General features: G+C 39.7%; 1 protein-coding gene and 1 long non-coding RNA gene across 6 annotated transcripts in view; one reads left to right on the top strand and one right to left on the bottom strand.

Annotated features, from left to right (window-relative positions):
* Positions 1 to 15,360, top strand: part of CALD1 (caldesmon 1) — a 182,700-nt gene extending 167,340 nt beyond the window's left edge. For all 5 annotated transcript variants that reach the window (XM_035021150.1, XM_035021145.1, XM_035021149.1 and 2 more), the window contains 6 exons: positions 2,071 to 2,114; positions 2,220 to 2,298; positions 4,400 to 4,537; positions 4,990 to 5,085; positions 10,281 to 10,361; positions 13,014 to 15,360. In XM_035021150.1, coding sequence (XP_034877041.1) covers positions 2,071 to 2,114; positions 2,220 to 2,298; positions 4,400 to 4,537; positions 4,990 to 5,085; positions 10,281 to 10,361; positions 13,014 to 13,019 — 444 coding nt within the window. In that variant the 3' untranslated portion in view covers positions 13,020 to 15,360. The remainder of the gene's footprint in view (positions 1 to 2,070; positions 2,115 to 2,219; positions 2,299 to 4,399; positions 4,538 to 4,989; positions 5,086 to 10,280; positions 10,362 to 13,013) is intronic.
* The window catches only part of LOC118021120, an 89,012-nt gene continuing 75,679 nt past the window's right edge, over positions 10,394 to 23,726 (bottom strand). The window contains exon 3 of the long non-coding RNA XR_004682115.1: positions 10,394 to 10,794. This is a non-coding gene — a long non-coding RNA (uncharacterized LOC118021120). The remainder of the gene's footprint in view (positions 10,795 to 23,726) is intronic.

Here is a 23,726-nt window from a genome sequence, read left to right on the forward strand (position 1 = left end):
AGGATTTCCCAATAGGAATGCGTCAGTAAATGGATGGTGAGACCTGACAAAATGAGATAATGAAGTCAAGCTGTATTTGATGTTGTAGATACAAAAGGAGATGTCAGAGTCAGAATCTCCATCATTTGAATTAATGGCATAGCCAAGGTTAGCAAGCTCATCCCAGAGTCAGAAGGCTGTAGGCAGTGCTACAGAGAAAAAGTCTCACCTCTGCTGCCCCTTCCTCGTGCTTCTGTCCTTCCCCTATGTGTTTCATTCCTCCATCCTACTCCCCTGCCCTGCCTGTGTTCCCCAAATTGTGCATGGGTTTGCTCTGCCACAAATGTCCTGTCCCCATAACTCGTGCACTCCTTCCCCCTACCCTTACCTCCATAAACTCATTGATAAAACTGTGTAAACTATAAACTAAAAACCTCAGCTCAGAATCAAAACTACTGAAAAACTTCTCCACTGACCCCAGAGAGTCACTCCTCCCAAGGCCACACAGCATTTTCTTCTTCTCTTTACTATGGTACCTGTCATTGAGTGTGAAGTGTTTTATTTGTATGTTCTACTAGTCTCCCCTACTAATTATGTTCTCCTTAAAGAATGGGACACTGTCTTATACATTGTTGAGTGTTCAGCTTTATAGAGTGAGTACTCAATATGTAATTTTTTGGTTAGTTGTTTAGCTGACCAGCTGGCAGGGTTAAAGTAGGATGGATGGATGGATGGATGGATGGATGGATGGATGGATAATATTAAAAATGGCAGTGCATTGTGTGGTTTCAATGTATTTCACCTTATTCAGCTGGGAACTTTTTCTCCAGAAGTACACTTCTAAGTTATATTAAAATCAGAAAAATAAAATTTAAGATACTCTTCATCCCATAAACTCAGGGCTACCAATAACACTTTTTTGCAGGAAGTTTTATTTTTAATGAGTTTGCGTTTATCATTGTGAGAAATCATTGGAAAGAATGAAATGCCCCCAATAACATCTATAAAGAGCCTAACGGTGTTTATTAAAAAGTCCACGAGTCCCAGGGACAGTCCAGGCCAGAAAGAGCCACTAACATCTCAGAAGACTGTAGGGGATACTCAACCACACCAGCCTGGGGTAGCTGAATCTGGTAGGTTCCCTGGCCTCCTGAACAGGGAAGAAAATGGCCCCCTTCAGCACATGTATGCTTTGGCACAGGCAGTCGTATACAAAGGTTTTACTATTTGCTGATTTTGGTAGGTGATAAGTGACAGAGGCTATTTCTCCCCTGGCATTGGGTATCATATGGAGTCAACAGATACTTGCTGACTTACAGAGAACATCTGATTTGGGTGATATAGTTTCAATGAAATATAGTGTTTGATTTAGTAGCTTTAGTTTTAGTAAAAGGAAGTTCCTAGCTTTAAAAAGAAAAAGGATCTTATTAAAGACTACCATTTCATATATATCCATAAGTTTTTCTGTGTTTATTTCTGTCATTCCCACTTGGGCTAACAGGGGTTTCATGGGAGGCCTCAGCCCTGAGGAGCCATGCCCCAGATCTCAGTCTCCTCCCATCCCTATCTTCCACATTCAAGGCAAATTAAATTCAGCAGTAGGCTTGACAGTTAGGAAGCCAGGCTAAGCAGGAGGTGAATAGTTCACAGTTCCTAGTTACCTTTCTTATTTGGTCCTATTATGCACTAAATATATAGTTAAAACGCTGTGGGAAATTTCCGTTGATCAAATAACATGGTATATTTATACTCATATATATATGTCCTAAAGGGTAACAGCATGTGCTTTTGGAAAAAATGGTTGTTGTCTTGAAATGTATTTCTTTTGCCTCTGATTTACATTGTTTCAGAGGCATTTTTATTCTGTTTCTGTCTGGTCTTTAATTTGCCTCCAGAACTTTGTATTTCTCCACAACTTCTTTATCATCTGCCATTTGTCCCCTCCAAATCTCACTCTCAAATGTCTCAAAGTAGTTTTATTATTACTATTACCCTTACACACACTCTGGTGCTTTTACTCACCAAGTGGGCTGAGAAACATTGTTTATAAGCTGCAAGTATTAACTGGGCTTTTTTTTTTTCAATTTCTAGATAGAAGAACGAGCAGAATTTTTGAATAAGTCTGTGCAGAAAAGGTAAATATGATTGTTCAGTTGAGAATCATCAGCTGTTATATATATATGGAAAGATTCTCTCTTGTATTTTTATGTATGTGTGTGTATGTTTATTCACTTAAACAGTGGTGTCAAATCAACTCATCAAGCAGCAGTTGTCTCCAAGATTGACAGCAGACTGGAGCAATACACCAGTGCAATTGAGGTGAGGTGGCCTCAGTCGTGGGCAGAAATAAACTCTGGGGATGGATGATCATAGAGGCTTAGGACAGTACTCAGGTCCAGTAACCACATTCCTGTGTGAGAATATTAGTGATGCTTCATTGTACTTTGAACTAGTTATAGAGAAGAGCAGTGATAAAGATAAATTATAGAAGATTTTAAATAAATTATTGTTTTCTACTTTCAGCTGGAATATTATTTAATAAAGCTGTTACTCGTTTAATGAATGGGCTCATTGGTATTGAACTATATTACTTGTATGTTCATAAGTATATCTTTAATATCCTTAATTACTTTTAAAATGTGTTCCCATATATAGTTTAAACAGTTGCAACTGTGGTTAATCCTTTTTTATCTATAAAAACTTTTATTATCAAATAAAAGTAGTAGTGTGAGCTAATATAAAGGTGATAGACCAAGTTTAATTATCATCAGTTTCAAATTGTTTTGTGCTTGAAAGACCATAGTTTTATGCTTCTTTCTGTTCCAACTTCCCCCCCGCCTCCAAAAAAAAGGGATCTATGCTATTTGGAAATAAAGTATATTTCCAAGTACCAAAGCACTTGGTACAGTGCCATTGCTCAAGATGTGTTTTTTTCTCCTTTTGTACTTTTAGTCAATGCTTTCACCCTTCTGATGTGTATCAGAACACCTGCTATAAAGTAATTGGATCAGTTCGGTTTGATTTTTCTCCTCTCCTTTGTACTGCAGAGTGGAGATACCTGTGAAATAGTTCACAAACAGATGCTAAGAGGGAATAAGAAAGAGAGAGGTCTGGATGATTTGTCAAATGAATAATCAAGTCCTAACACCCAAGAGGTGATTTTTCACAAGATTAAATGTCCAGAAAAATACAAGACAAATGGCAGATAGTTATTTTCTGTGGTTGAATTGCTCGGAGCTCTGCTAGGATTAACAAAGCCAAGACTGTGGCTTCAGAGCGTACACAGCCCCGGGAGGTTTTTTACGTGCAGGCCACCGCTGATACGTTCCACTTACCTGGCCAGCCACCTTGACAGCCCATCCCACAGGCTGCAGAGCAGGACCACCAGAGAGACTGCCCGATTCTGGGGATGCTTGTCACTGCTGCTGGACACGTATCTTGAATGCACACCTTTCATTTTTACATCTGTTCTTCCCTCCTTCTGGTATATTCTCCGGTCTTCGGTCCTTTGTATATGCCCTTCCCTCTACATGGAATGGCATTGCTCCTTCTCTTCACCTAGCCACTTCTAAACCTTCTGTTGGATCTCGGTTGAAATGTCACTTCTTCAGAGGCGCCTTCTTGCTCCCCTAAACTAAGTATTCTTCCCCTTCACGTATGCTCTCTGGGCGTGCTTTACAGCACTACATTCATCTTTCATAGCACTTAGCACATGTGAAATAAATACTTGTGTAACTAGTTACTGCCGTTCTCTGCTATTAAAATGCTAAGTCCAGGGGCGCCTGGGTGGCTCAGTCGGTTAAGCGTCTGCCTTCGGCTCGGGTCACGATCTCAGGGTCTTGGGATCAAGTCCCGCATTTTTAGTGTATGTGCTGCCGAAGCGAGCACTCAAGTCCCGCATTAGGCTCCTTGCTCAGTGGGGAGCCTGCTTCTCCCTCTCCCTCTCCCTCTGCTGCTCCCCCTACTTGTGATCTCTCTCTCTGTTCTGTCAAGTAAATAAATAAAATCTTTAAAAAAAATAAATAAATAATAAAATAAAATAAAATGTTAAGCCCACCGTAGCTCGCGGAGCAGACTGTCTTGAGTAGCTCTATATCCCCAGAGCCTAGCACGGTCCCCCGTGCACATACAAGCACTTACCTATTGAAGAAACGACGTGAGATACCACCTTCACAATCAGTGGTGTTTCAGTAAAAGACATCATTTCATTTTTGAAAGATCCTCTGATGTAGGTATTACGGTTTATTTGAGGCATATATGTCATCAGAATGTAGTTTCACAACAGAATTTTTGGTGAAGGTGATATTTTTTTAATATCATAATGAATTTTAAATGATGATGTTGAGGTAGACAAGCTCAGCATAATTTTATGAGAACAAACTTATCAGCACCAACCCTAAAGATAATTCACGCATTTCAGGGAACAAAAACCACAAAACCTCTGAAGCCAGCAGCCTCGGATCTTCCTGTTCCTGCTGAAGGTGTCCGCAATATCAAGAGCATGTGGGAGAAAGGGAATGTGTTTTCATCCCCCACTGTGTCAGGCACACCAAATAAGGTCAGTATAGGATTTGGGTCTTTTAATTTTGGAGGCTGGGTTTTTTTTTTCCTTTTTTCCTTTTTTTTTTTTTTTTTAAGGAATCACACTAGTTAATTATAAAAGCAGTGAAGAAGATGTTAATTCCCTCAGAGATGATGTGTGTAGGAGGCTAGGCTGTGTCCTATGCTCTGACCACAGTATTCTAAATGAAGTGCCTGAAATTAATCATCAACCCCTGGGGTTGGGGGTGGGGTGAGGTGCAGGGGAAAGAAAACCAGATAACATCGTCTTTAAATATCAAGTTTAAGGTTTATTCTACTCAAAATATTAAAGATAGAGATCAATAAATGATTGGTGTCACCTAATGGTTATGTGGAATAATACCTAATAGTATTTTAAGGTTACTTTGAAGTTTTTTTTCCAAGTAAAGTTTATTTTTTTCCTGTAATATTGGATTATTGACTTTGTAGGAGACTGCTGGCTTGAAGGTGGGGGTTTCCAGCCGCATCAATGAATGGCTAACTAAAACCCCAGATGGAAATAAATCACCCGCTCCCAAACCTTCTGTAAGTAGCTCTGGGTTTTTCTGAAGTTTTTTGATCTCTCAGTTTCCAGGAGCCAAAGAAAACAAGCTGTTGGTCTATTTGCCTGGGAAAGACGGGTGCTCCTATTCTTTGCTGTCACCCTGATGAATAACAAACAAGGAGGGGCTCAGATTTAGAGGGACTGGTCCAGAGCAGCTGTACCCATATCCCCAGAGGGTAAAATGGTGCCATGATCACCTCTATACCCTGAGTGGAGTAGCTAGCCAGAGCTTGAGGCAGGTCACAGTTTACACTCTTAATTGGTCTGTTTGTTTAGCTTCCATTCTATAAATCACAGTTAGAATTTGAAAGTGAAAATGTCAAATTATCTTGGCCACTTCTCAGTCAAGGACACTCCTAGACTTATTCCCAAAAGAATGTGTATGTTGGCTATTTTGAACCCATATTTTCTAATTTGCCTAATTTCTGTAACTTAACACAAAAATACAGTTATTGGGCAGTTGTTGAAATAATTGCTATAATTTTATTGTCAACACCTCCAAAGGAAAGCCATTAAAAAAAACACACAGTAAAACTGGAAACTATAAAAACCGGTTATGAATGTTATTTTTGGAAAACTAACATTTTCTTACTAAGTATGGCTATCTTACTAGAAAAATGTTCTTTTAAATTTTTCATTGAATGTGATAATTGCCTTGCATTTATCATTATAATCAAAAACCTTATTAAGCTCCACACTATATATTAGTGGGCTTTCTCTGTTAAGCTGCCTTTATACCTTTGTTGGTGCCCAAGGGAGCAGAGCCCCCATTGGTATAACCACTCCAAGCCAGAGGTAGAAGAAAAGCCTTCTAAATCATCAGCCTCTGCATTGTTGTGCATTTAATTGCATCCATTGGCTCCATATTTAATCTCCAAAGTAGTCAGTAAAGTTTATCACTTTTCCAACTTAAAAAGAAAAAATGGAAGTATTTCCATACATTTCGTGGGTACAACTCCTTGTAGTCAATTAATATTCAGCCTGAGGTGTTTTTGCATTAGGGCTCACCAAGGTAAATCCAAGTTAAACCCAAGTTAAAATTGAAAAGTCTATATACTGGCGGGGAGGGGAATCCTTACCCCCTCCAAGTAGATACAGAAAGAGGGCCCTATAACTGGAGACAATTTAGGCAAGGGATCATACCCAAAATGTATATTCTTTTTAGTGCCTCAAATTTCCCCAGCACCAAAGGTGACATAAAGAGTAGGAATTACTTTTTAAAATGGTAACTTATATAAGTGTGTCCAGACGAGTGATTATTAACCTTTCTGAGTTTTGGACCCTTTTGAAAACCTAATGTAATCGAAGGACCCTCTCCCCACAAACATGCATTTGATATAAATTTAGCAAGTTCATAGACCCACTGAAGGTCTCACAAGATAGGAAGGCTAAAGAGAGAAAGGTATATGTTTTCCTCTTTGATGAGTATGGCACCTCGCTAGACGAGATGGTTACTTTTTCATATTTACAATAGTGGCGATCTCGTTCATTTCTATACCATATTATACCCCTGAATTTGGCCCAGGACTTGACCCTTACTCTTTTAGCAGCACCTTAACTGATAAGTTATCATCATCTGTGTTGTCCTAATGGGAGGGTTAAGAGATTTAACTAAGTTATTGTTACAACAGGTATAATAACTGCCCGTTTCCACTCAAAAAAGCCCATTTTCTGGTAGGACCAACAGGTATTACAGGGAAATTACAAAACCATTGCCTGCCTTACCTGTGATTTAGTAAGCAATTTGCTAGACCATCTCCTAGAGAATGGAGAGGAAAGGAAAGCAGAATGCAACAATTAGTATAGATTATGGTGATCTATTTTTTTCCCATGTCCCATTGGATTTGGTAGACTAATGTGGCTTCCTGGATGAAGGTCAGATTGGAAGAAAAGAAATGTAATTGATGTTGTAAATAAAAGTTTGTTTGAACGTGCTTGATAAGCAGATTAAAGCTTCGTGCACATCCCAGCGTAGTACACCCAGCACCATGTTGAAGTCTGAATAAGCAACATGGCAGTCTCTTTGGGAGAGGACATGACTTGGAGCCCAGCAAGGGCAAGAGGGTAACTTATAGACACTATGGATCTAGCAGAAAAGAGATGAAATTTCTGAAATGCAGAAAGGGCTGGGAGGACCCTGCAGATGCATAAAACTTGTCAGGAAAAGGTTAAGTCTGGGAAGGCAGCTTAGACAGGTCAAGCTAGGATCTTGTTCAGGTTTTATCCAGGGGGTTTCACACTGGTGGCCTGCAGCTAAGATCTGTGTAGTTTGGGGCTGTTGTGCTTTATTTCCCTTTTTAAAATTGTAATTTGAACATGTTATTGAGGTGTAGAGGCATACACTCTTGAATTTGTTGATTCCCTCTTTTTTTTTATTTTTTAAGTTTCTTACACCAGGCCTCTTTGGGCATTTATGTTTCTAGCCTGGCCCTTCGTGGCAGGCATCTAAGTTTGACCCCCTTGGGACTCTGAGCCTGAGCCCAGGATGTCAGAGGATTACCTAAAGACAGCAGCAAATGGGAGGCCCCCAAAGGTAACTTCTGATTTGGGATCAAAGGTGATTTATCCTCAGCTCCTTGTTTATAGTCATTGGCATATATGGGTAGATGGGAAAGCCTGGGTTTGTTTTGGCAAATGTGTGGCATGTGGCCACTAAGGAAAAAATCAGAAGAAAATTCTTTCACCAAAATGGTCCTCACCCAGTGAAACCTCAAGAAGGAAAGGAGCAATCCACAAGATTAGTGTTCTGTTCTAAAACTCCCTGAAGAGAAAAACCACCCTTTACCATGGTTACATAATAATTTTCACATATGCTAAAAATTAAAGGTGTTCAAAGTAGTTTGTCAAATCAATATCTTTTAGGGTCCCTGAAAATTAACTTATTTAGAATTAAACACTGATCTACACCTAATTTGTTACTGGGACATCTGCTATTTGTGGGCAGAATTTATAGGATTTTGGTGTAACTTTATAACTGGAATTCTGAGTTCTGAGTATGTCTGCTTTATCTGGTTTGACTGTTATTTGTGTCTCACCTACATGTTATATACAGCAATTTAAGTGATAACTTGTCTTTCTTTTTGTTTAAAAAAATCCCAACAATGTCTTTCTCAGCTGAATTCTCTTCTTCATTCTCTGATCTCTGGTTGATTGGAAACCTGCTTCTCCTGCCTTCATTTCTCCCTCTTCTTCTGGAGTGGGTCTTTCTCTAAAATGTAGTCTGGTCAGGTAATTGCATTTATATTTCCCCTTTGATTTAAAATGCCAGCTTACCACTTGGATGTTAATATTTTCTTGAGATGGACTCTTTAGACTCTGTAAGTGCTCTCAAAAGATTAATAGGCAGGATTTAAGGGAAATACAATTCACTTTCTTCAGTAAAAGGACATTCATGTGAAAGAATAATAATTGTTTTATATGAATCAAATAAATAAAGTAATAATAGCCACTGTCCAGAGCTTCCATTAGTATGTTCCTAATTATAGTTTCCCAAATTTTAAAATAGTCTTCCAGACAATTTGGCAGCTTCTACCTACATTGGCAAATGTAGTGGAATTCTTCAAAAACAACCTGATTTGTTGCTTACTGGTTCCAAGTAAAATAGGTGTAACTCTCTAATAGAATATCAGGAATCCAAGCCATAACGGAAATCCAGAAGCTCAGTAAGATTAAGGTAAATCTGAAATGCTTCACATGGTACCATTTAACTAGTGCATTTTCAGTGTCAAGATTTCAATAATATCTATCAAAAATATGACCATTGAGGCCAGTGTCTGTGGATAAATGCAATCGTTATTAGCTTTGCCTTCCTAATGAGAAAAGGTTTTGCCAAAATAAACATTACTATTTCAGTAAAACACATTTATTTTCTACAAACCACCTTTGCCAAGTACTAATATAAGCAAATGCTGGAAGAAAAGTAAATGGAAACAGAAATTTGGATCTCTATCCAACCCAGATTAATTCTGAGGGTAGTAAATAACGAATCGAAGCTATGTAACTGTTACCAATCGTTATTTTCATGTTTTCTTCCCAAGATTTCCACATGCTCTCACACATGTCATCAACTCAACTTCTCCTATGGGTACAACTTGTGGTAAATCTTTCCTTTTGTGGGGCTAGGCTCTACTGATACCCTTCTTAATTACCCACTTGCTCCTCAGGAAACACAACATGATTTTAGTCTGAGGAAAGTGCAATTAGAAAAGTGTCTCAGTTTGAGCTGCCCAGGGGCAGACCCTGAGATAGTAATTCGAGTTCAAGTAGTTTACTTGGGAGGCGAAGAAAACACTACAGGAAGTGAGTCAGGGAAAAGGAGGTAGCCAATAATGCTATTTAGCAAGTCACCACATGGGCTATTAAAACTTAATCCCACCAAGGCACCCTGGAAACCACCATAAAACACACGCTTCCCAGTTATCCCACCGCTGAGGCGTGAGTGAGCCTGAGAAATACTCTTGCACCAAATCTCATCGTGATTTGGCATGAGTTATTGAAGACTGCTCCTGGGGATGTTAATTCTCTGAACTTCCAGCCTGCCTCCTGGGTGGGCAGAGTGGGCCTCTGTAGCCAGAGAAAGACCTCAGGCAAAGAAATGGAGTGTTGGCATTTGAAAGTCAGGCTGGTCTGCACTGAAGTCCTAAGAGTGTAGGGAATACACCAGAATGCTGAAAGAAAGTTAATCTGCAAGAGGTGAAATGCTTATCCAATCTCACAAGAATTAAAACTAACGTATATTCTTTTTTTTTTTTTTCCAGAGAGTTTATATATTTATTTGACAGAGAGAGACACAGCGAGAGAGGGAACACAAGCAGGGGGAGTGGGAGAGGGAGAACATTTATTCTATTTGCTACTAAGAGCATGAAAAGTTAAAAATAGGCTACATTATTTTAAATATGCTTATATTTCAATTCTACTGATCAATAAACAGGAAGCCCTCAGTGGAGGACAGGAACTACCTGCTGGATAATTCCAGCCCATTCTCATAACATAGATCAAGGTCCATATAAAAACCATGGCTAATGATCCTTTTGATTCCATCCATTTCGAATCACCAGGATAAAGCGTATTAAATAAGAAATTGATTGAAACAAACAACAGAAGTGGTGATTTATTTAGATGTGGCCAGAAAATATAAATGGCCACCTATCAACTTCTTTCGCCTTTTCTTCATTAGGATTTGAGGCCAGGAGATGTATCTGGCAAGCGGAACCTCTGGGAAAAGCAATCTGTGGATAAGGTCACTTCTCCCACTAAGGTAATCTACTGGGAAGATTTGCTTTTCATAGGTTCTTTGCCTGCTGTATCCTGCAGTATGATGTTCCAGGGTCAAATGAGAAATATCACTGATCCAAAGAGCCTTGTCTAGGTAACCATCAGCTTCTAAAAACTTATATATGATACAGTGAGAGGTAAAGTTCACAGAGCCTTCAGAAGTGTGGGCTTGTCAGTCCTACAACATAAATAGTCCAGACCTGTGGAGTGGTTTGCAGTAAGATGTTCTAGAAGCACCATGGTGGTAGGAGTGTTAACAGAGGTCACATGGTAAGCGTGCTCTATACTTCTTACATGGTCCGGGCTTGGAACCACAGCCATTTGAAGATCACCCAGGGAAAAACATGTTTCCCTGCAGGGCTCCAAAGCTGCTTTCTGGAACCATTACGTTGCCAGGAGCCGAGGACCCACGGGTGCTATGGAAAAAAATTAAAATAATATTTAAAAGCCAGGCAAAACTTGCTACCCTATGAAAACTAATGGCGAAGAGTACTTGTATTTGTCTTTTTTTGATCTTCTGGTCAATGGGTATGCTCATTCTTCATAAAGGAGGCTCTAGACAGTATCTAAATGATACTGTGACTGAGCATAGGACTCTGTTGTCCAAGGAGCTAATTCAGCTTCTCATTGTAGCCCTTCCCCATTTCAAGCAATAAGCCCAGTCTTCTCCTTTAATAGAGGGAAAACTGAAGAGAGAGAAATCAGAGAGCAACCATAAGTAGGATTAGAACAGTCCGCTTATGGGTCGATTTAGAAGCACTTTTCAAGCAAACCTGGGACTGAGGAACACCTCAAAGGCAACCAGAGGATCTCTACAGGTCCCTGAAGTGAGAGAATCACTTCTCCTTTCCTGCCTCTACATGCTCCTAAGTCTGGCACAGCTGCCTAGTGTGCTGTTCCGTCTCTCGATTAGTTATCGATTGCTCTTATATTCCAACAAAATCCACTGGCCCAGTCTCTCTATTTTAAAGGTGATTTTTAAATAACTTTTCTAAGTCATTGCTAAATATATTAAAAGTACCTAGTAATAATTATCACCACTACAAACCACTATGTCCACTCTATGCAAGGAACTGTTCTGCCTTCTTAAGCTACATTATCTCCTTTGACCCTCCAACCACTCTGGGAGGTGGGTCTTTTTATTACCCCTGTTTAGAGCTGAGGAAAACGAAGCACAGAGAGATGAACTTTGCCCAAGCCACACAACAGTAAGTTAGCACAGCCTGCATCAAAACTCAGGCCGTCTGATCTGAGTCTGCATTCTTAACCACTATGCATGCTGCTTTCTTTTGAGGATTGCATAGTTAGCAGAAAATATAAAGCTTTAAAGTTCCTTGCACAATTTTTCTCCTGGTGGAGGTGAGTAGGGCAATTGCTTATTAGTTTATTTTTTAAGACAAAGAATGAACTTTTGTTGGCCTAAGCCATCATCACCCCTCTAGCATCGTCTCCAACCTCTCGGAAATGGCAGTCAGATGTGTATATAGTCTGCTTTCTGAGTAGAGGGTGTCAGCTGTCCATTGCCCATCAGCACAGGTTTCATGGAGCCTCTCCGGATAACATTCCTCTGAGCCAGGGTTCGGGGAAGTGGAGTACAGAGATGATCTGGAATGGTAACACTCAAGAGAACACCGCTCACATTCAACACAATGTGAATGGTACTCCTTGGAACTGTACCGTGTGGTGGCACAAGGTGGGAAGGTGATGGGGTGAGTCTTCACACATACCACCCCCTCGTGCTCGGTCTATACAATGAAACTCTCTGTACAGTAATAATAATAATATAACCACAAGGCCCAGAGCTGAGTTTATGAGTTGGGTGGCTCCTTGGCTCCAAAATGTCAGACTCACTACACGTCCTGCAGTCATTCCTTTGAGGTGGACGTACACATTTGAAAATGCAGATTCACAACACTAATATTTGTGAATATGTCAGCAAGGATTTTTAGCAGCTAGTTGAAGAAATGATACACAAATAAGAGTGTGGGCCACATAAGTTTCAAAGGTCAGGGTGTAAGAATAGGAGGGAAGAAATTAAAAAATTGGAGAAAACTAAGGATAAGCCCATTCCACTTCTCCATTGTCCTTGACGTGGCCGAGACTGAGCCATTCACCACATGTGCCTGTTCCAGAAAGCACACTACGGATTCCTGGCCTTTCAAGTGGGGTTTTAATTTTTTTTTAAAGATTTTATTTATTTGAGAGAGAGCACATGAGACGGGGGAGGGTCAGAGGGAGAAGCAGACTCCCTGCTGAGCAGGGAGCCCGATGCAGGACTCGATCCTGGGACTCCAGGATCATGACCTGAGCTGAAAGCAGTCGCTTGACCAACTGAGCCACCCAGGCGCCCCTTCAGTGGAGTTTAAAAAAAAAAATTAAAAAAGCTCATACAAGCAAGGCTAAAGACCAAGATGGGGAAGGGGGAATATAAAGAAGAAAGAGAGAAGTAAAAAAATCAACAGACGACAGGTAGACTGGAAGACGAGAAGCATATTTGAATAGAATACCAACAATAATCCTCCCTTTCATAAATATTTATTCCTGCCATATTTCAATTATCTTTTTCTTCTTCTGACACAAAACATCTGGCTGAAACACCATGGCCTGTGGATTTAAAGCTCTCTTCTCTTAGCAGGTTTGAGAGAGTTCAAGAAAGAACCCAAAGTAGCCGCTCAAGATGCTGGACCAGCTCAGTTGGAGAGGGCTAGTTTGCTCTGTTTTATATTTATGTTGATTTACTAAATTGAGTTCATTTCCTCTTGTTTTATTTTTCATTATCCCAGTAAACCCATGTATATTATCACTATATTTAATAATCACAGTCTAGAGATGTTCATGGTAAAAGTACTGCCTTCGCACAGGAGCCTGTTTCTAAAGAAACCCATGCTGTGAAATAGAGACTTTCCTACTGATCATCATAACTCTGTGTCTGAGCAGTGATACCAGCCACACCGGAAGTCAACTAAAGGAGCTTCACGTTGAAAATTGCCTGAGGAATGTGTGCAGTGTCCAGAAAAACAAGCCCTAGTGGTTTTATTTGGGTTTTTTTTATTTTTAATACAGAAATCATGTTGTTTCTGCACTTTAGCATAAAGCATGGAAGAAATTATCTTACTAGGCAATTGAAACACTTTCTGAAAGTAACCCATTTCAGATTTGAGATACTGCAATAATGATTGTTTTTTAAAAAAAAAAGATATACTCTTAAGGTATTACTTTTTTCATGTGATGAATATCTAAATTGGATTATGATGTTAGCTGACATTGGTACTGATTCTTTAGGTTGGTTGCTTTGTGGATTTCTTTGGTAGTGATAGCGAACCACATTTTAGATGACCTGATCATGTATGTATGTGCATACACGTATACAAACACACTAATGGTAGAAAGCTTTTTTATGTGCTAGACTATTATATTTAGCAATATGTCCTTGTAACTAGCCAATATCACAGCTTTTTAAAAATTAAAAATCACAATATTATATTAATATTTCATATTTGCCAATAGATACATGGCAGAATAGGTATTGATATGTTTCCAATGCCCAATAACCTGTAAGAAGAAAAGAGAGATTATAGAAAGTGTCAAAATTAGTTGACATTTTCTATAAAACAGAGTATTTAGTTTATAATTAAAAACAATGTTGAAGTCCAGTGTGAATTGTCCCAAATCTACCATCTGGGTCAAACTCAAAGCTTGCTCAGAACTCTATTCTGTTCTTAAAATCAAGTCCACAGTAGGTTGGCTTAGATGATAAATGAGGTCTCTTCCTTCTCTAAAATTTGAAGACAAGAATTTTTGTCACAAAATTATACAGATTGGAATTCCACGTGTGGGTATGCTAAGACCAACTTTGGCTAATGTCTGGGAGCAGAGAAGAAAAGTGAGCAAAAGCCAGTATTTAGGAGTCATGACAGTATTTCCATTCTTAATAGACTGAAACATCTTTTAAATTAAACTTTTCTACTTTTATTAGTCATTGGTACTTGTCGTAAGTTGATAACATGTTGAATTTTAAAAAAATATATGTAACTTTTATTAATTCTACCTTTTTCCCCAAGAGTCTATCGACTTGTCATTTTTACATTTTGCACACACAATCTAGATATCACATCTTATTTTAGTTTAAAAGGGTCATCTATTCTCCACAATAGATGATAAGAGTACTCCAGTGTCTTGGCAATATGTTCTAGCATAGAAATATACATGTAGTGTAATTCTATAAACTTATACCTCATTTGACTTAACCAAAATTGTCTTAGTCTCAATTCCTACCACATTGAGGGAGCCTCTCAAATGACTGTTTTCTAATCTACAGTACTGCCCTGGAAGAGCTAACCAGGGCAAGGCTGGCATGAGGAGTGACCACTGCCTTCCAAAGTATATTTTCCTCATAAATCAGTAAAGAGTTGTCGAATCCTCTAGCTTTAGCACACCTGGGCCAAAGGAAGGAAAGCCACCAAGATTGCACAAGTCATTCACCCATGACAGAGTAGACATGAGTCTATGACAAAATGAACTAGAATTTGCACGCAGTGCCTGATTTTAGCATTGACTCCCGTAATTGGAGTGAAATGGATCAAAGTTTGAATTAAGGCCCATGGTGAGGTAACATTGCTTTGTTGTACTTTTGAATAAGAGCTTCTCCTGATCACTATTACATATTTTTTCCTAGAAAGTCTAAAGTTGAGAAGAGAATATATCGATCCTGACTTTTATTCCAATAATGGATGGAATAAATTTTAGGGTAGAATTTTGTTCAGTTTGGATTTAATCTTTTGAAAAATAAATTCCTTGTTTACTTGTTTGATTACACTTCTCTTTGTTATCTTTAAGAGGTAAGACTGCAAGGTGATTAGCATGTTCTGTGAATCTGCCATTCCTAAAAGTTTTATAAACACTTGATATTTTCACTGATAATTGATCGCTGCAATAAACATATATTGTGAAAATGCATCCACAATAAATGGAATTCCTCCAAATGTCTCTGCCTTGCTTATTTTTATGCACTGCATCGATTATAAATAAGAGTTATATCTGTTTTAATAAAGATGGTGGCATAGCAAAATCTATATTTCAGATTGAGTCTTGCTTTCACTCTTTAAAAAAGGAAAGCCATTTCATTCATATTGTTTAAATTATTCTTATTACAGGCAATCTTCTAATAAAATAGTGAAAATTGCTCTGATATGGACAACTGATCAAACATGTATGAAAAAGGTTGAAAAGAGGAATTAAAAATAATTCTCCTTCCAAAAAAAATTATCGTATCTTCCTCCATCCTCCCTCTCATTCCCCATCTTGTCACACACCACTCCTCTTGCTCCTAAGGTAGAAGTACTGTTTTTCCAAAGGTAGTGTCTTTTATAGTAGAAGTGGCCATTTAACATATACCCTTTGTTTGCAGAATACTGACTTATTTGCAAGGCACTGGAGACTACATTTACATCCAAAGATTTTTTTCATAGTAATTTTGCATATTTATGTAACACTGGTTGAATATATGAGGATCTTCTCATAAAGGTTTCAACTGTGAGCCCAGAGCCCCTGAACAGTCCCCTAAATCCTGCTCATAAGATTGGACAGAATTAGCTAAGTGACTGCAACTTAAAAAATAATTAGTGCTTTTTACTTCTCCATCCTAACAAGAAGGGTGATCAGTTTAGGCAACAAGGTAATTGTCATCAAAGTTAATTCACAAAATTAAACAATGAAACGAATGCCATCTACGGTACTGGTACCAAACTGATAGGATTAGGGATGGACGAAATTTAATTTTAGTGTGTGTCTTCAGGTTATGAGCTTAAAGATGCTATAGTCTCTTGTGTGTTGTAGGAACAGGTCTGTATTACAGGTTTTTTCCTACTCTTGCTTGTATGAGTGCTCCAAATGGAGGAATGGATTTTTTAAAAAATCTCATGACCCTAAATATGTGTTCTTCCATAGGACCAAGGAGATGACCTAACTACGTCTTGATCTGAGTGCTATGTCTATTTGTGTCAAGCGTGTTAGTCATGTTGTCCAAACATTCTGTATCCTTACTGATTTTTTTTGTTCCAGATCTACTATATGTGAAAATCTCCCTGTATGATTATGGATTTGCCTATTTTTCCTTGTAATTCTGTTAATTTTGCTTTCCATATTTTAAGATCATGTTTTAGGTGCATGTGCAAGTCCAGAATCATTAAAGCTTCCTAGTAAACTGAATGTTTTAGCATTATGAAGTAATCCTCTATTTGCATAGCAAATTTTTTTTCCTTAAACTTTGTTTTTTCTATTCTTAATATTGCTACAGTGGCTTTCTTTTGGCTAACACTTGCATGACATAACTTTTTCCACCCCTTTACTTTCAGCCTTTATGTAGCCTTTAGTTTTAGATGCATGTCTTTGAAAATCATAGACATTATAAAATCATAATCATCAGGTTTTAATCCAATCTGATCATCTTTGAGTTTCACCTGGATTATTTAGGCCTCTTATAATTAATGTAATTACTGATATTCTCTCATTTAAAATAGCATCCTAGTTATGTGCCACCTGTTCAATGTACGTTTTCTCTCTTGCTTTTACGCCAGGGCTACTTCTGCTTCAAAGCGTACAGTGATCTACAAGAGGCAGCTGAGAGGCTGAGCTAGACTTTTGGCAACCCAGTGGGGCTAGAGGAAAAAAGAATATTCTGTCTGTCAAAGATGAGGATTTGTTAAACTACTCCCCGTTTATGGGTCTACAAAGAGCTGACTCCCGAAAGTAAGGGTGAGCTTAAAAGAATCTGGTCCTTACACAAACTGGCACCTTCCTTAACCTGGGGGAAAACTGCATTATTCTAGTGGGGAGATAAATGATAAATGATAGACATGAAAAGTTACAAAATACTGAGTAACAATTCAAGAATTTAAGAGAAAATATCACAAGCCTCTAGTACATAACTGTCAAAGAATTATGTAGTACATGATTGTCAGTGTTTAGAGGGAGGAGAAAATATTTCATTTTGGGGTAATCAGAGAAAAAAAAATGTCTTATATTTTGTACCCCCAGCAGTATACCCAGTGCACCACCCATAATGGTGCTTGGTAAGTGGTATGATGATTTCATGAGCAACCCAATTTATAAACGCTCTGCCAGATGTACTGCTGTCAAGTTTTGTAGTAGAGTTTTTAGAGTTCTGAGAGGTTAATTTGTTTTGTAACATTTTTGTTGCCAGATTTACAATTACTGTATCACCTCAGTCCTGCATTTCAGCTCCATGAGGATGGTTGGTCTCTTGCTTTACTCTAATACAGATTTGTTAGCAGAGTTTTGTCAAGGTATGCTTTTAGTGATACTGGCTTTTGCTACCTTGAAATAGGATTTCCAAAAAATGTCTCATTAAAATAGGTTGTAGAAGGCCCAACTGGTCATTTCTGCCTGGATAAAGAACATTCATTCAATAAACTCTTACGGAATGTACTAAAAAGAACTATAATCATACGGAACACAAGATTAATTTCTTAGCTCGTTTTTAACTTTACCTGGCTTTCTTCCATGCAAACCTACTTGTCTTAGAACAGATGCTGTATTTTGTATGTCTGGTGCCTGCCAAGTTTAGCAACACAGGTGCTTTGAGTTTTTTCAGATGATGGAAATCCACTGTCCTAAGTGCACTGGGGTTTCTAAATCCTTGGTGAACATCAGAATCAATGGTAGAAATCATGGAACTATGTAGGTTCCAGTCCCAGGAGATTCTTATTCAGTAGGTCTAGAGTTGAGTTGTATAATACCCCTTTGTTATTCAAATACCTAATTGTAAAATGCAGGTTCAGATACAGAAGGAGTGGGAGGGGCTTAAGATTCTGCATTTCTAATAGGTTCTCCAGTGATGCTTCATTGGCTACTGCTGCATTGGGGAACACATTTCAAGTAGCAAGGTCTCACTCTAGGCTCTGTGTGGAAATGTGCACTCCAACAATCCTCACTGAAAACAGAAGGAGATCACTTGCTATGATAGAACAATGGTGCTTTATATATAAACTGTCTTAATCCTTACATCAATTTTAGCAGATAGGTGCTGTTACTCTCTCCATTTTGTAAGGAAACTGAGACCCAGAGAGGTTAAGTAACTTACCCAAGGTCATACAGCTAAGTATTCTGGTTCCAGAGTCTGCACTCTTAACCCCCTGGTCCCATGGGTCAGCAGCATTAGCTGATTATAGACAGGTTCCATTTTCCCCAAGAATACGTCTTGGAAACTGACATCCCTTATGACCACCAGGCCTATGTTTCCAATTAGTTGCTGAATATTTTCACCCAAAATCTCTCCAGAAGATACAATGTACATTCTGATCTGTGCTCCCATGTTGTCCCTTACCTAATATATCAGCCTTATTTTTTTTTCCCCTTCCTAAGTTCACTGAAACCGAGTGTGAGTCCACCTCATCTAAGAAAACTTACCCCAGCACACCCACGTTTATCTGAACCTTTATTCTTGTTAATGATTTAGTATGCCTGTAGAGTGCCTGCCTTGTGACCATCAGGCACTGGACTAGGCAACCAGAATGCAAAGAGGAGGCTCAGACCTTCCCTTCCAAAGGCTCAGAAACTATTAGAGAAAACTAGATGTTGAGATCACTCTCTGGTGAATCCTAAGCAGAGATTTGCACCAAGTGTTGTAGTTGCACAGCGGAAGAAACCTCAACTCAAAAGGGCCTGCCTGCTCCACCAGAGTGCACGTACCTCCAGGTCTTACACCACCTTGCACCCTTGGTTCTCAGCACTCTACCTTTCACATGCTAAACACTCAGCACATTTTTTATACATATTTTTTGAAGACCTACAGATACCCATCAACATTAGGCACTAGAGATACAAAAGATAACTAAAAGCCCAGCCCCCTGCCCTTAAGGGGCTTTGATATTAAATAGTAGGACACAGAAATGAGTAGACTAAATGCAGTAGAGTGTCGATATTGTGACAGGGGTGCATTAAGGGGCATAACAGAGGCCTGGAGGACAGAGTTGTCTAAAAGAAATTCAAAAGGGTACTTCTGGGACACAGGTGGCCAGTGGCTCCTAAGAAGGCCAGGTGGGTGGCATTAACATGCCTCAGTTCAAGCTCTGCTATTAAGTTTTATAGCCTGAAAAACGATTTGGTCAGCATCCAGAGAAGGAATCTATTTTTTATTCTTTTATGGCTGTACTAGCAAATTAACCAAGCTCAGAAACCCAATATACTACGTAAAGTCAGAATGGCAGCATACTAGTTTGCAATGAGAAATTGCTCTCATGAGAACACTGGGCTTCTGTGAGCAGCATTATCCTTCTGTGAGCTAAGGTGCTATTTCTGAGAGAGGGGGCAGCCAAGAGAATCCCTGAGGACTAGAGGTGTCTGACTGAAGGGGAGCCTGGCATTTTGTTTCCTGTTGGATGGCTGCCTAGCCAGGAGTTGGCTAATTTGTCTCCATGCTCCCTAGCTCACAGAAAAGCGAATTGAAAAAAACAGGCCAGATAGGACAGCACTGTGCCAATGTATAGTAGACAGATAGGTCCCATATGTTCCCACCAGTCCTAGAGCTGCTTGTGAAGATGACACTGGGTCAGGGATGACACTCTGTCATCATGCAGGGATCACCACAGCAAGGCAAGTAGATGCCCAGGTATCAGAGTGGTATGGTATCATCGTCACCAGTTGGAGGTCTGCTGGTCAAATGTTAACGACAGCTAACATTTTATTGGGTCCTTCCCATATTCCAGGCACTTTCTAAGCACTTTACATGTTATTCACTCATTTAAGCCTCACCACAACCCTACAAGATAGGCACCACACATCTCTCTTGACTTACGATAGGGTCACACCCCAATAAACCCACTGTAAGTTGAAAAGATCCTAAGTCAAAAATGCATTTAATACACCTAACCAACTAAACATCATAGCTTAGCCTAGCCTGCCTTAAACGTATATTAGCCTACGCTGATATTAGCCTACAGTTGGGCAAATTATCTAACAAAGCTTATTTGATAATAAAGTGTTGAATATCTCATATAACTTGTTGAATTTTTTTTAAAGATTTTATTTATTTATTTGACAGAGATACAGCGAGAGAGGGAACACAAGCAGGGGGAGTGGGAGAGGGAGAAGCAGGCTTCCCGCTGAGCAAGGAGCCCGATGTGGGGCTCGATCCCAGGACCCTGGGATCATGACCTGAGCCGAAGGCAGATGCTTACTGACTGAGTCACCCAGGCGTCCCTAATTTATTGAATATTGTACTGAAAGTGAAAAAACAGAAGGGTTGTAAGTATATTAGTTGTTTGTCCTCATGATTGCGTGGCTGACTGGGAGCTGTGGCACCCTACCATACTGCCCAGCATTCTGAGAGAGGATCATCCTGCATGTGGCTAACCCAGGAAAAGATCCAAAGTCAAAATTCCAAGTATGGTTTCTACGGAATTCATATTGCTTTTGCAATTCATACCATTGTAAAATTGAAAAATCATAAGTTGAACCAGCATAAGTTGGGGACCTTCCGTAGTACTGTATTATCCACACCCTACATGTAAATAAATTGAGGCACAGAGAAGTTAAAGAATTTGCTCAAGGGGCACCTGGGTGGCTCAGTCTTAAGGTTAAGCGTCTGACTCTTGATTTCAGCTCAGGTCATGATCTCAAGGTCGTGAGGTCAAGCCCCGAGTTGGAGCCTGCTTGGGATTCTCTCTCTCTCCCTCTTCCTCTGTCCCTTCCCGCATGCGCACACACACACTCACTCTCTAAAAACAAATAAATAAATAAATAAATAAATAAATAAATAAATAAATAAATAAATAATAAAATAAAATAAGATAAAGACTTAAGATCATACAGCTATTAAGTGGCAGAATATTTGAGCCCAGGCAGTTGGCCTCTGAGCCAACACTCCTCACAAGGATTCCCCACAGTCTCTCACAAGAGATTGTTAATGCTTTGAAGAAAGGCTTCGAGCTTGCCTTGAAGAAAGTTCCGAGTCACCACCCTCATGAAGCCCACAAAGAGCAAGAACAGCACTTGAGACCAACTGTGTAGACTACAATTTGGCCCAGTTAAAGAGACTTTTGCCCTTTTCCTCCCCAGCCCCTGCTCATCCTAACATAACAAGGACTGGCACGTAGAAGGAAGCCAGGATGAATGCAAATAGCAAAACACCAACTCACTCCCACTTCCCAAGCCACCAGAGCTAGGGGTAGATCTAGGCTGTCTGGAGGGTAAGGAGGAAGAAGGCTTTGATTCCAGTTTGAAACTGACATTTAAAATGTACTTGATACCAAATTTCAGAGTAAAATCTTAAAAACCAAAAGTTTTAGTGTTTTAGTAGCTGAAAGTGGCTAGAAAGTTGTGGAATCTGGCAACATGTCCTCCGTGGGAAAGGGGACTTCATTGTTGCACAGTTCAGGGGCAGGTATTTGGTGAGGGTTGCCGGCGGGGAGGACCATTTCATGGTTTTTGTCATGAGACTTCACACTGAACATTCTTTCTCTTTTGAGGTGATTTATCCTCTCCATTATTTGTTAGGTAGGCAGGGGGCATTCTTACTAACCTCATTTCCAAGTGTTTAGGAGAATAATGCTTTACTATAGTCCCCCGATTTAGACACATTATACAAACTAACAATACAAACTACTTATACCAGTGATAGAGGGATTAGAAAGGACTTCACTATGGGGATGACCCTTGAGCTGAGTCTTGGTTAGTTAATTGGCTGAGACAAGTCTCAAGGTTTGAGGGGCTCCTGGGTGGCTCGGTCAGTTAAGCATCCGACTCTTGATTTGGGCTCAGGTCATGATCTCAGGGTCCTGGGATCAAGCCCCTCGGCGGGCTCCAAGCTCAGCGGGGAGTCTGCTTGGGATTCTTTTCTCCCTCTCCCTCTGCCCCTCCCCACCATGCACATTCTCTCTTTCTCTCTCTTTCAAAATAAATAAATCTTTTTTAAAAATCTCAAGGTTTAGGGGCGCCTGGGTGGCTCAGTCGTTAAGTGTCTGCCTTCGGTTCAGGTCATGATCCCAGGGTCCTGGGACCGAGCCCCAGATCGGGCTCCCTGCTCAGCAGGAAGCCTGTTTCTCCCTCTCCCACTCCCCCTGCTTGTGTTCCCTCTCTCTGTCAGATAAATAAATAAAAGCTACAAAAAAAAAACAAAAAACCTCAAGGTTTGAACTTGGAAACAGTTTGAGAGGTTTGACCCTATAGCAGGACATTCTAGACCCAGATAGTCTGAGGAAAGCCAAGATGGGTATACTAGAGGACCACAGGACTCCTAGGACCTACTATGGCTTCCTCAGCCAAACTGTGACAAGACCTCGACAGCCACATAACCACTAAATTCTGTGATGTCATAAATAACTCTGATTGCCCTAGTCACTGTATTTAAGTCTCTGCTCAACAAAGTCCAAGTGATATACTTCCACAAAATAACTTACATTCCTAACACAACTTACATTTGGGCATGTTGCTAAAGTAAATTTTCCTCCTGATTCCCACACTAGTCATTGTGCTCTTTGGAGTATTGTTTTGGTTTTCCTTTTCCTCTTTTCTTACTTTTATTATAATGCCTTTTATACTGCAGGCTTAGACTAAATAAAGTCACAAAAAAATAGGACAAGGGAAAGTTGCTGCTGAAGTAAAGTTGCCTTGTCAAGAAGCCAAAGCTGTGTATATAAGGAGTCTGTCCTGTGAACTGCTCAGATAAGATAATAGGGAAGGGAAACAAAAATTCAGATCGACGAAGTCCTTCGGAGAAACTTACTCCAGGCCTTACTTCCGCTCTAACTTAAAGACAAAGAATTTTCACTATATACTACCATCTGAAATACAGTAAGTTAAAAAAAAAAAGTTCAAAAGAAGCAGGTATTTAAGGAAACAACTTAAAATTTACTTACGAAGGAAATCCTAATGAAATTTTCCTAAAAATGATACTCCAGTTAAGCTTCACCTAAACAGTACAGCCTAGTAAAATTCATAACCTGGTCTTCTCTCAGAGCCTTTGTACTTGCTGCTTTCCCCGCCTAGCAAGGTCTTCCCTGGACATAAACATGGCTCATCCTTTTGCTTTTGTCTCTGCTCAAATGCCTCCTGGTCACAGAGGCTTCCCTGGACACCCTATCAAAAGAGGTACCCTGCGACACCTGGCTCCTCAGTAGAGCATGCGACTCTTGATCTCAGGGTCGTAAGCTCAAGCCCCATGTTGGGTGTAGAGTTTACTTTAAAAAGGGGTGGGGGAGGCTCCTTGGTGGCTCAGTCGGGTTAAGCGTCCTGACTTTTAGTTTCATCTCAGGTCACGATCTCAGGGTCTTGGGATTGAGACCCACATCAGGCTCTGCACTCAGCACAGAGTCTGCTTTTCTCTCTCCCT

This window comes from Mirounga leonina, unplaced genomic scaffold (assembly GCF_011800145.1).
Source record: "Mirounga leonina isolate KUSES-001 unplaced genomic scaffold, KU_Mleo_1.0 Mir_174, whole genome shotgun sequence".
Taxonomy (NCBI): Eukaryota; Metazoa; Chordata; class Mammalia; order Carnivora; family Phocidae; genus Mirounga; species Mirounga leonina.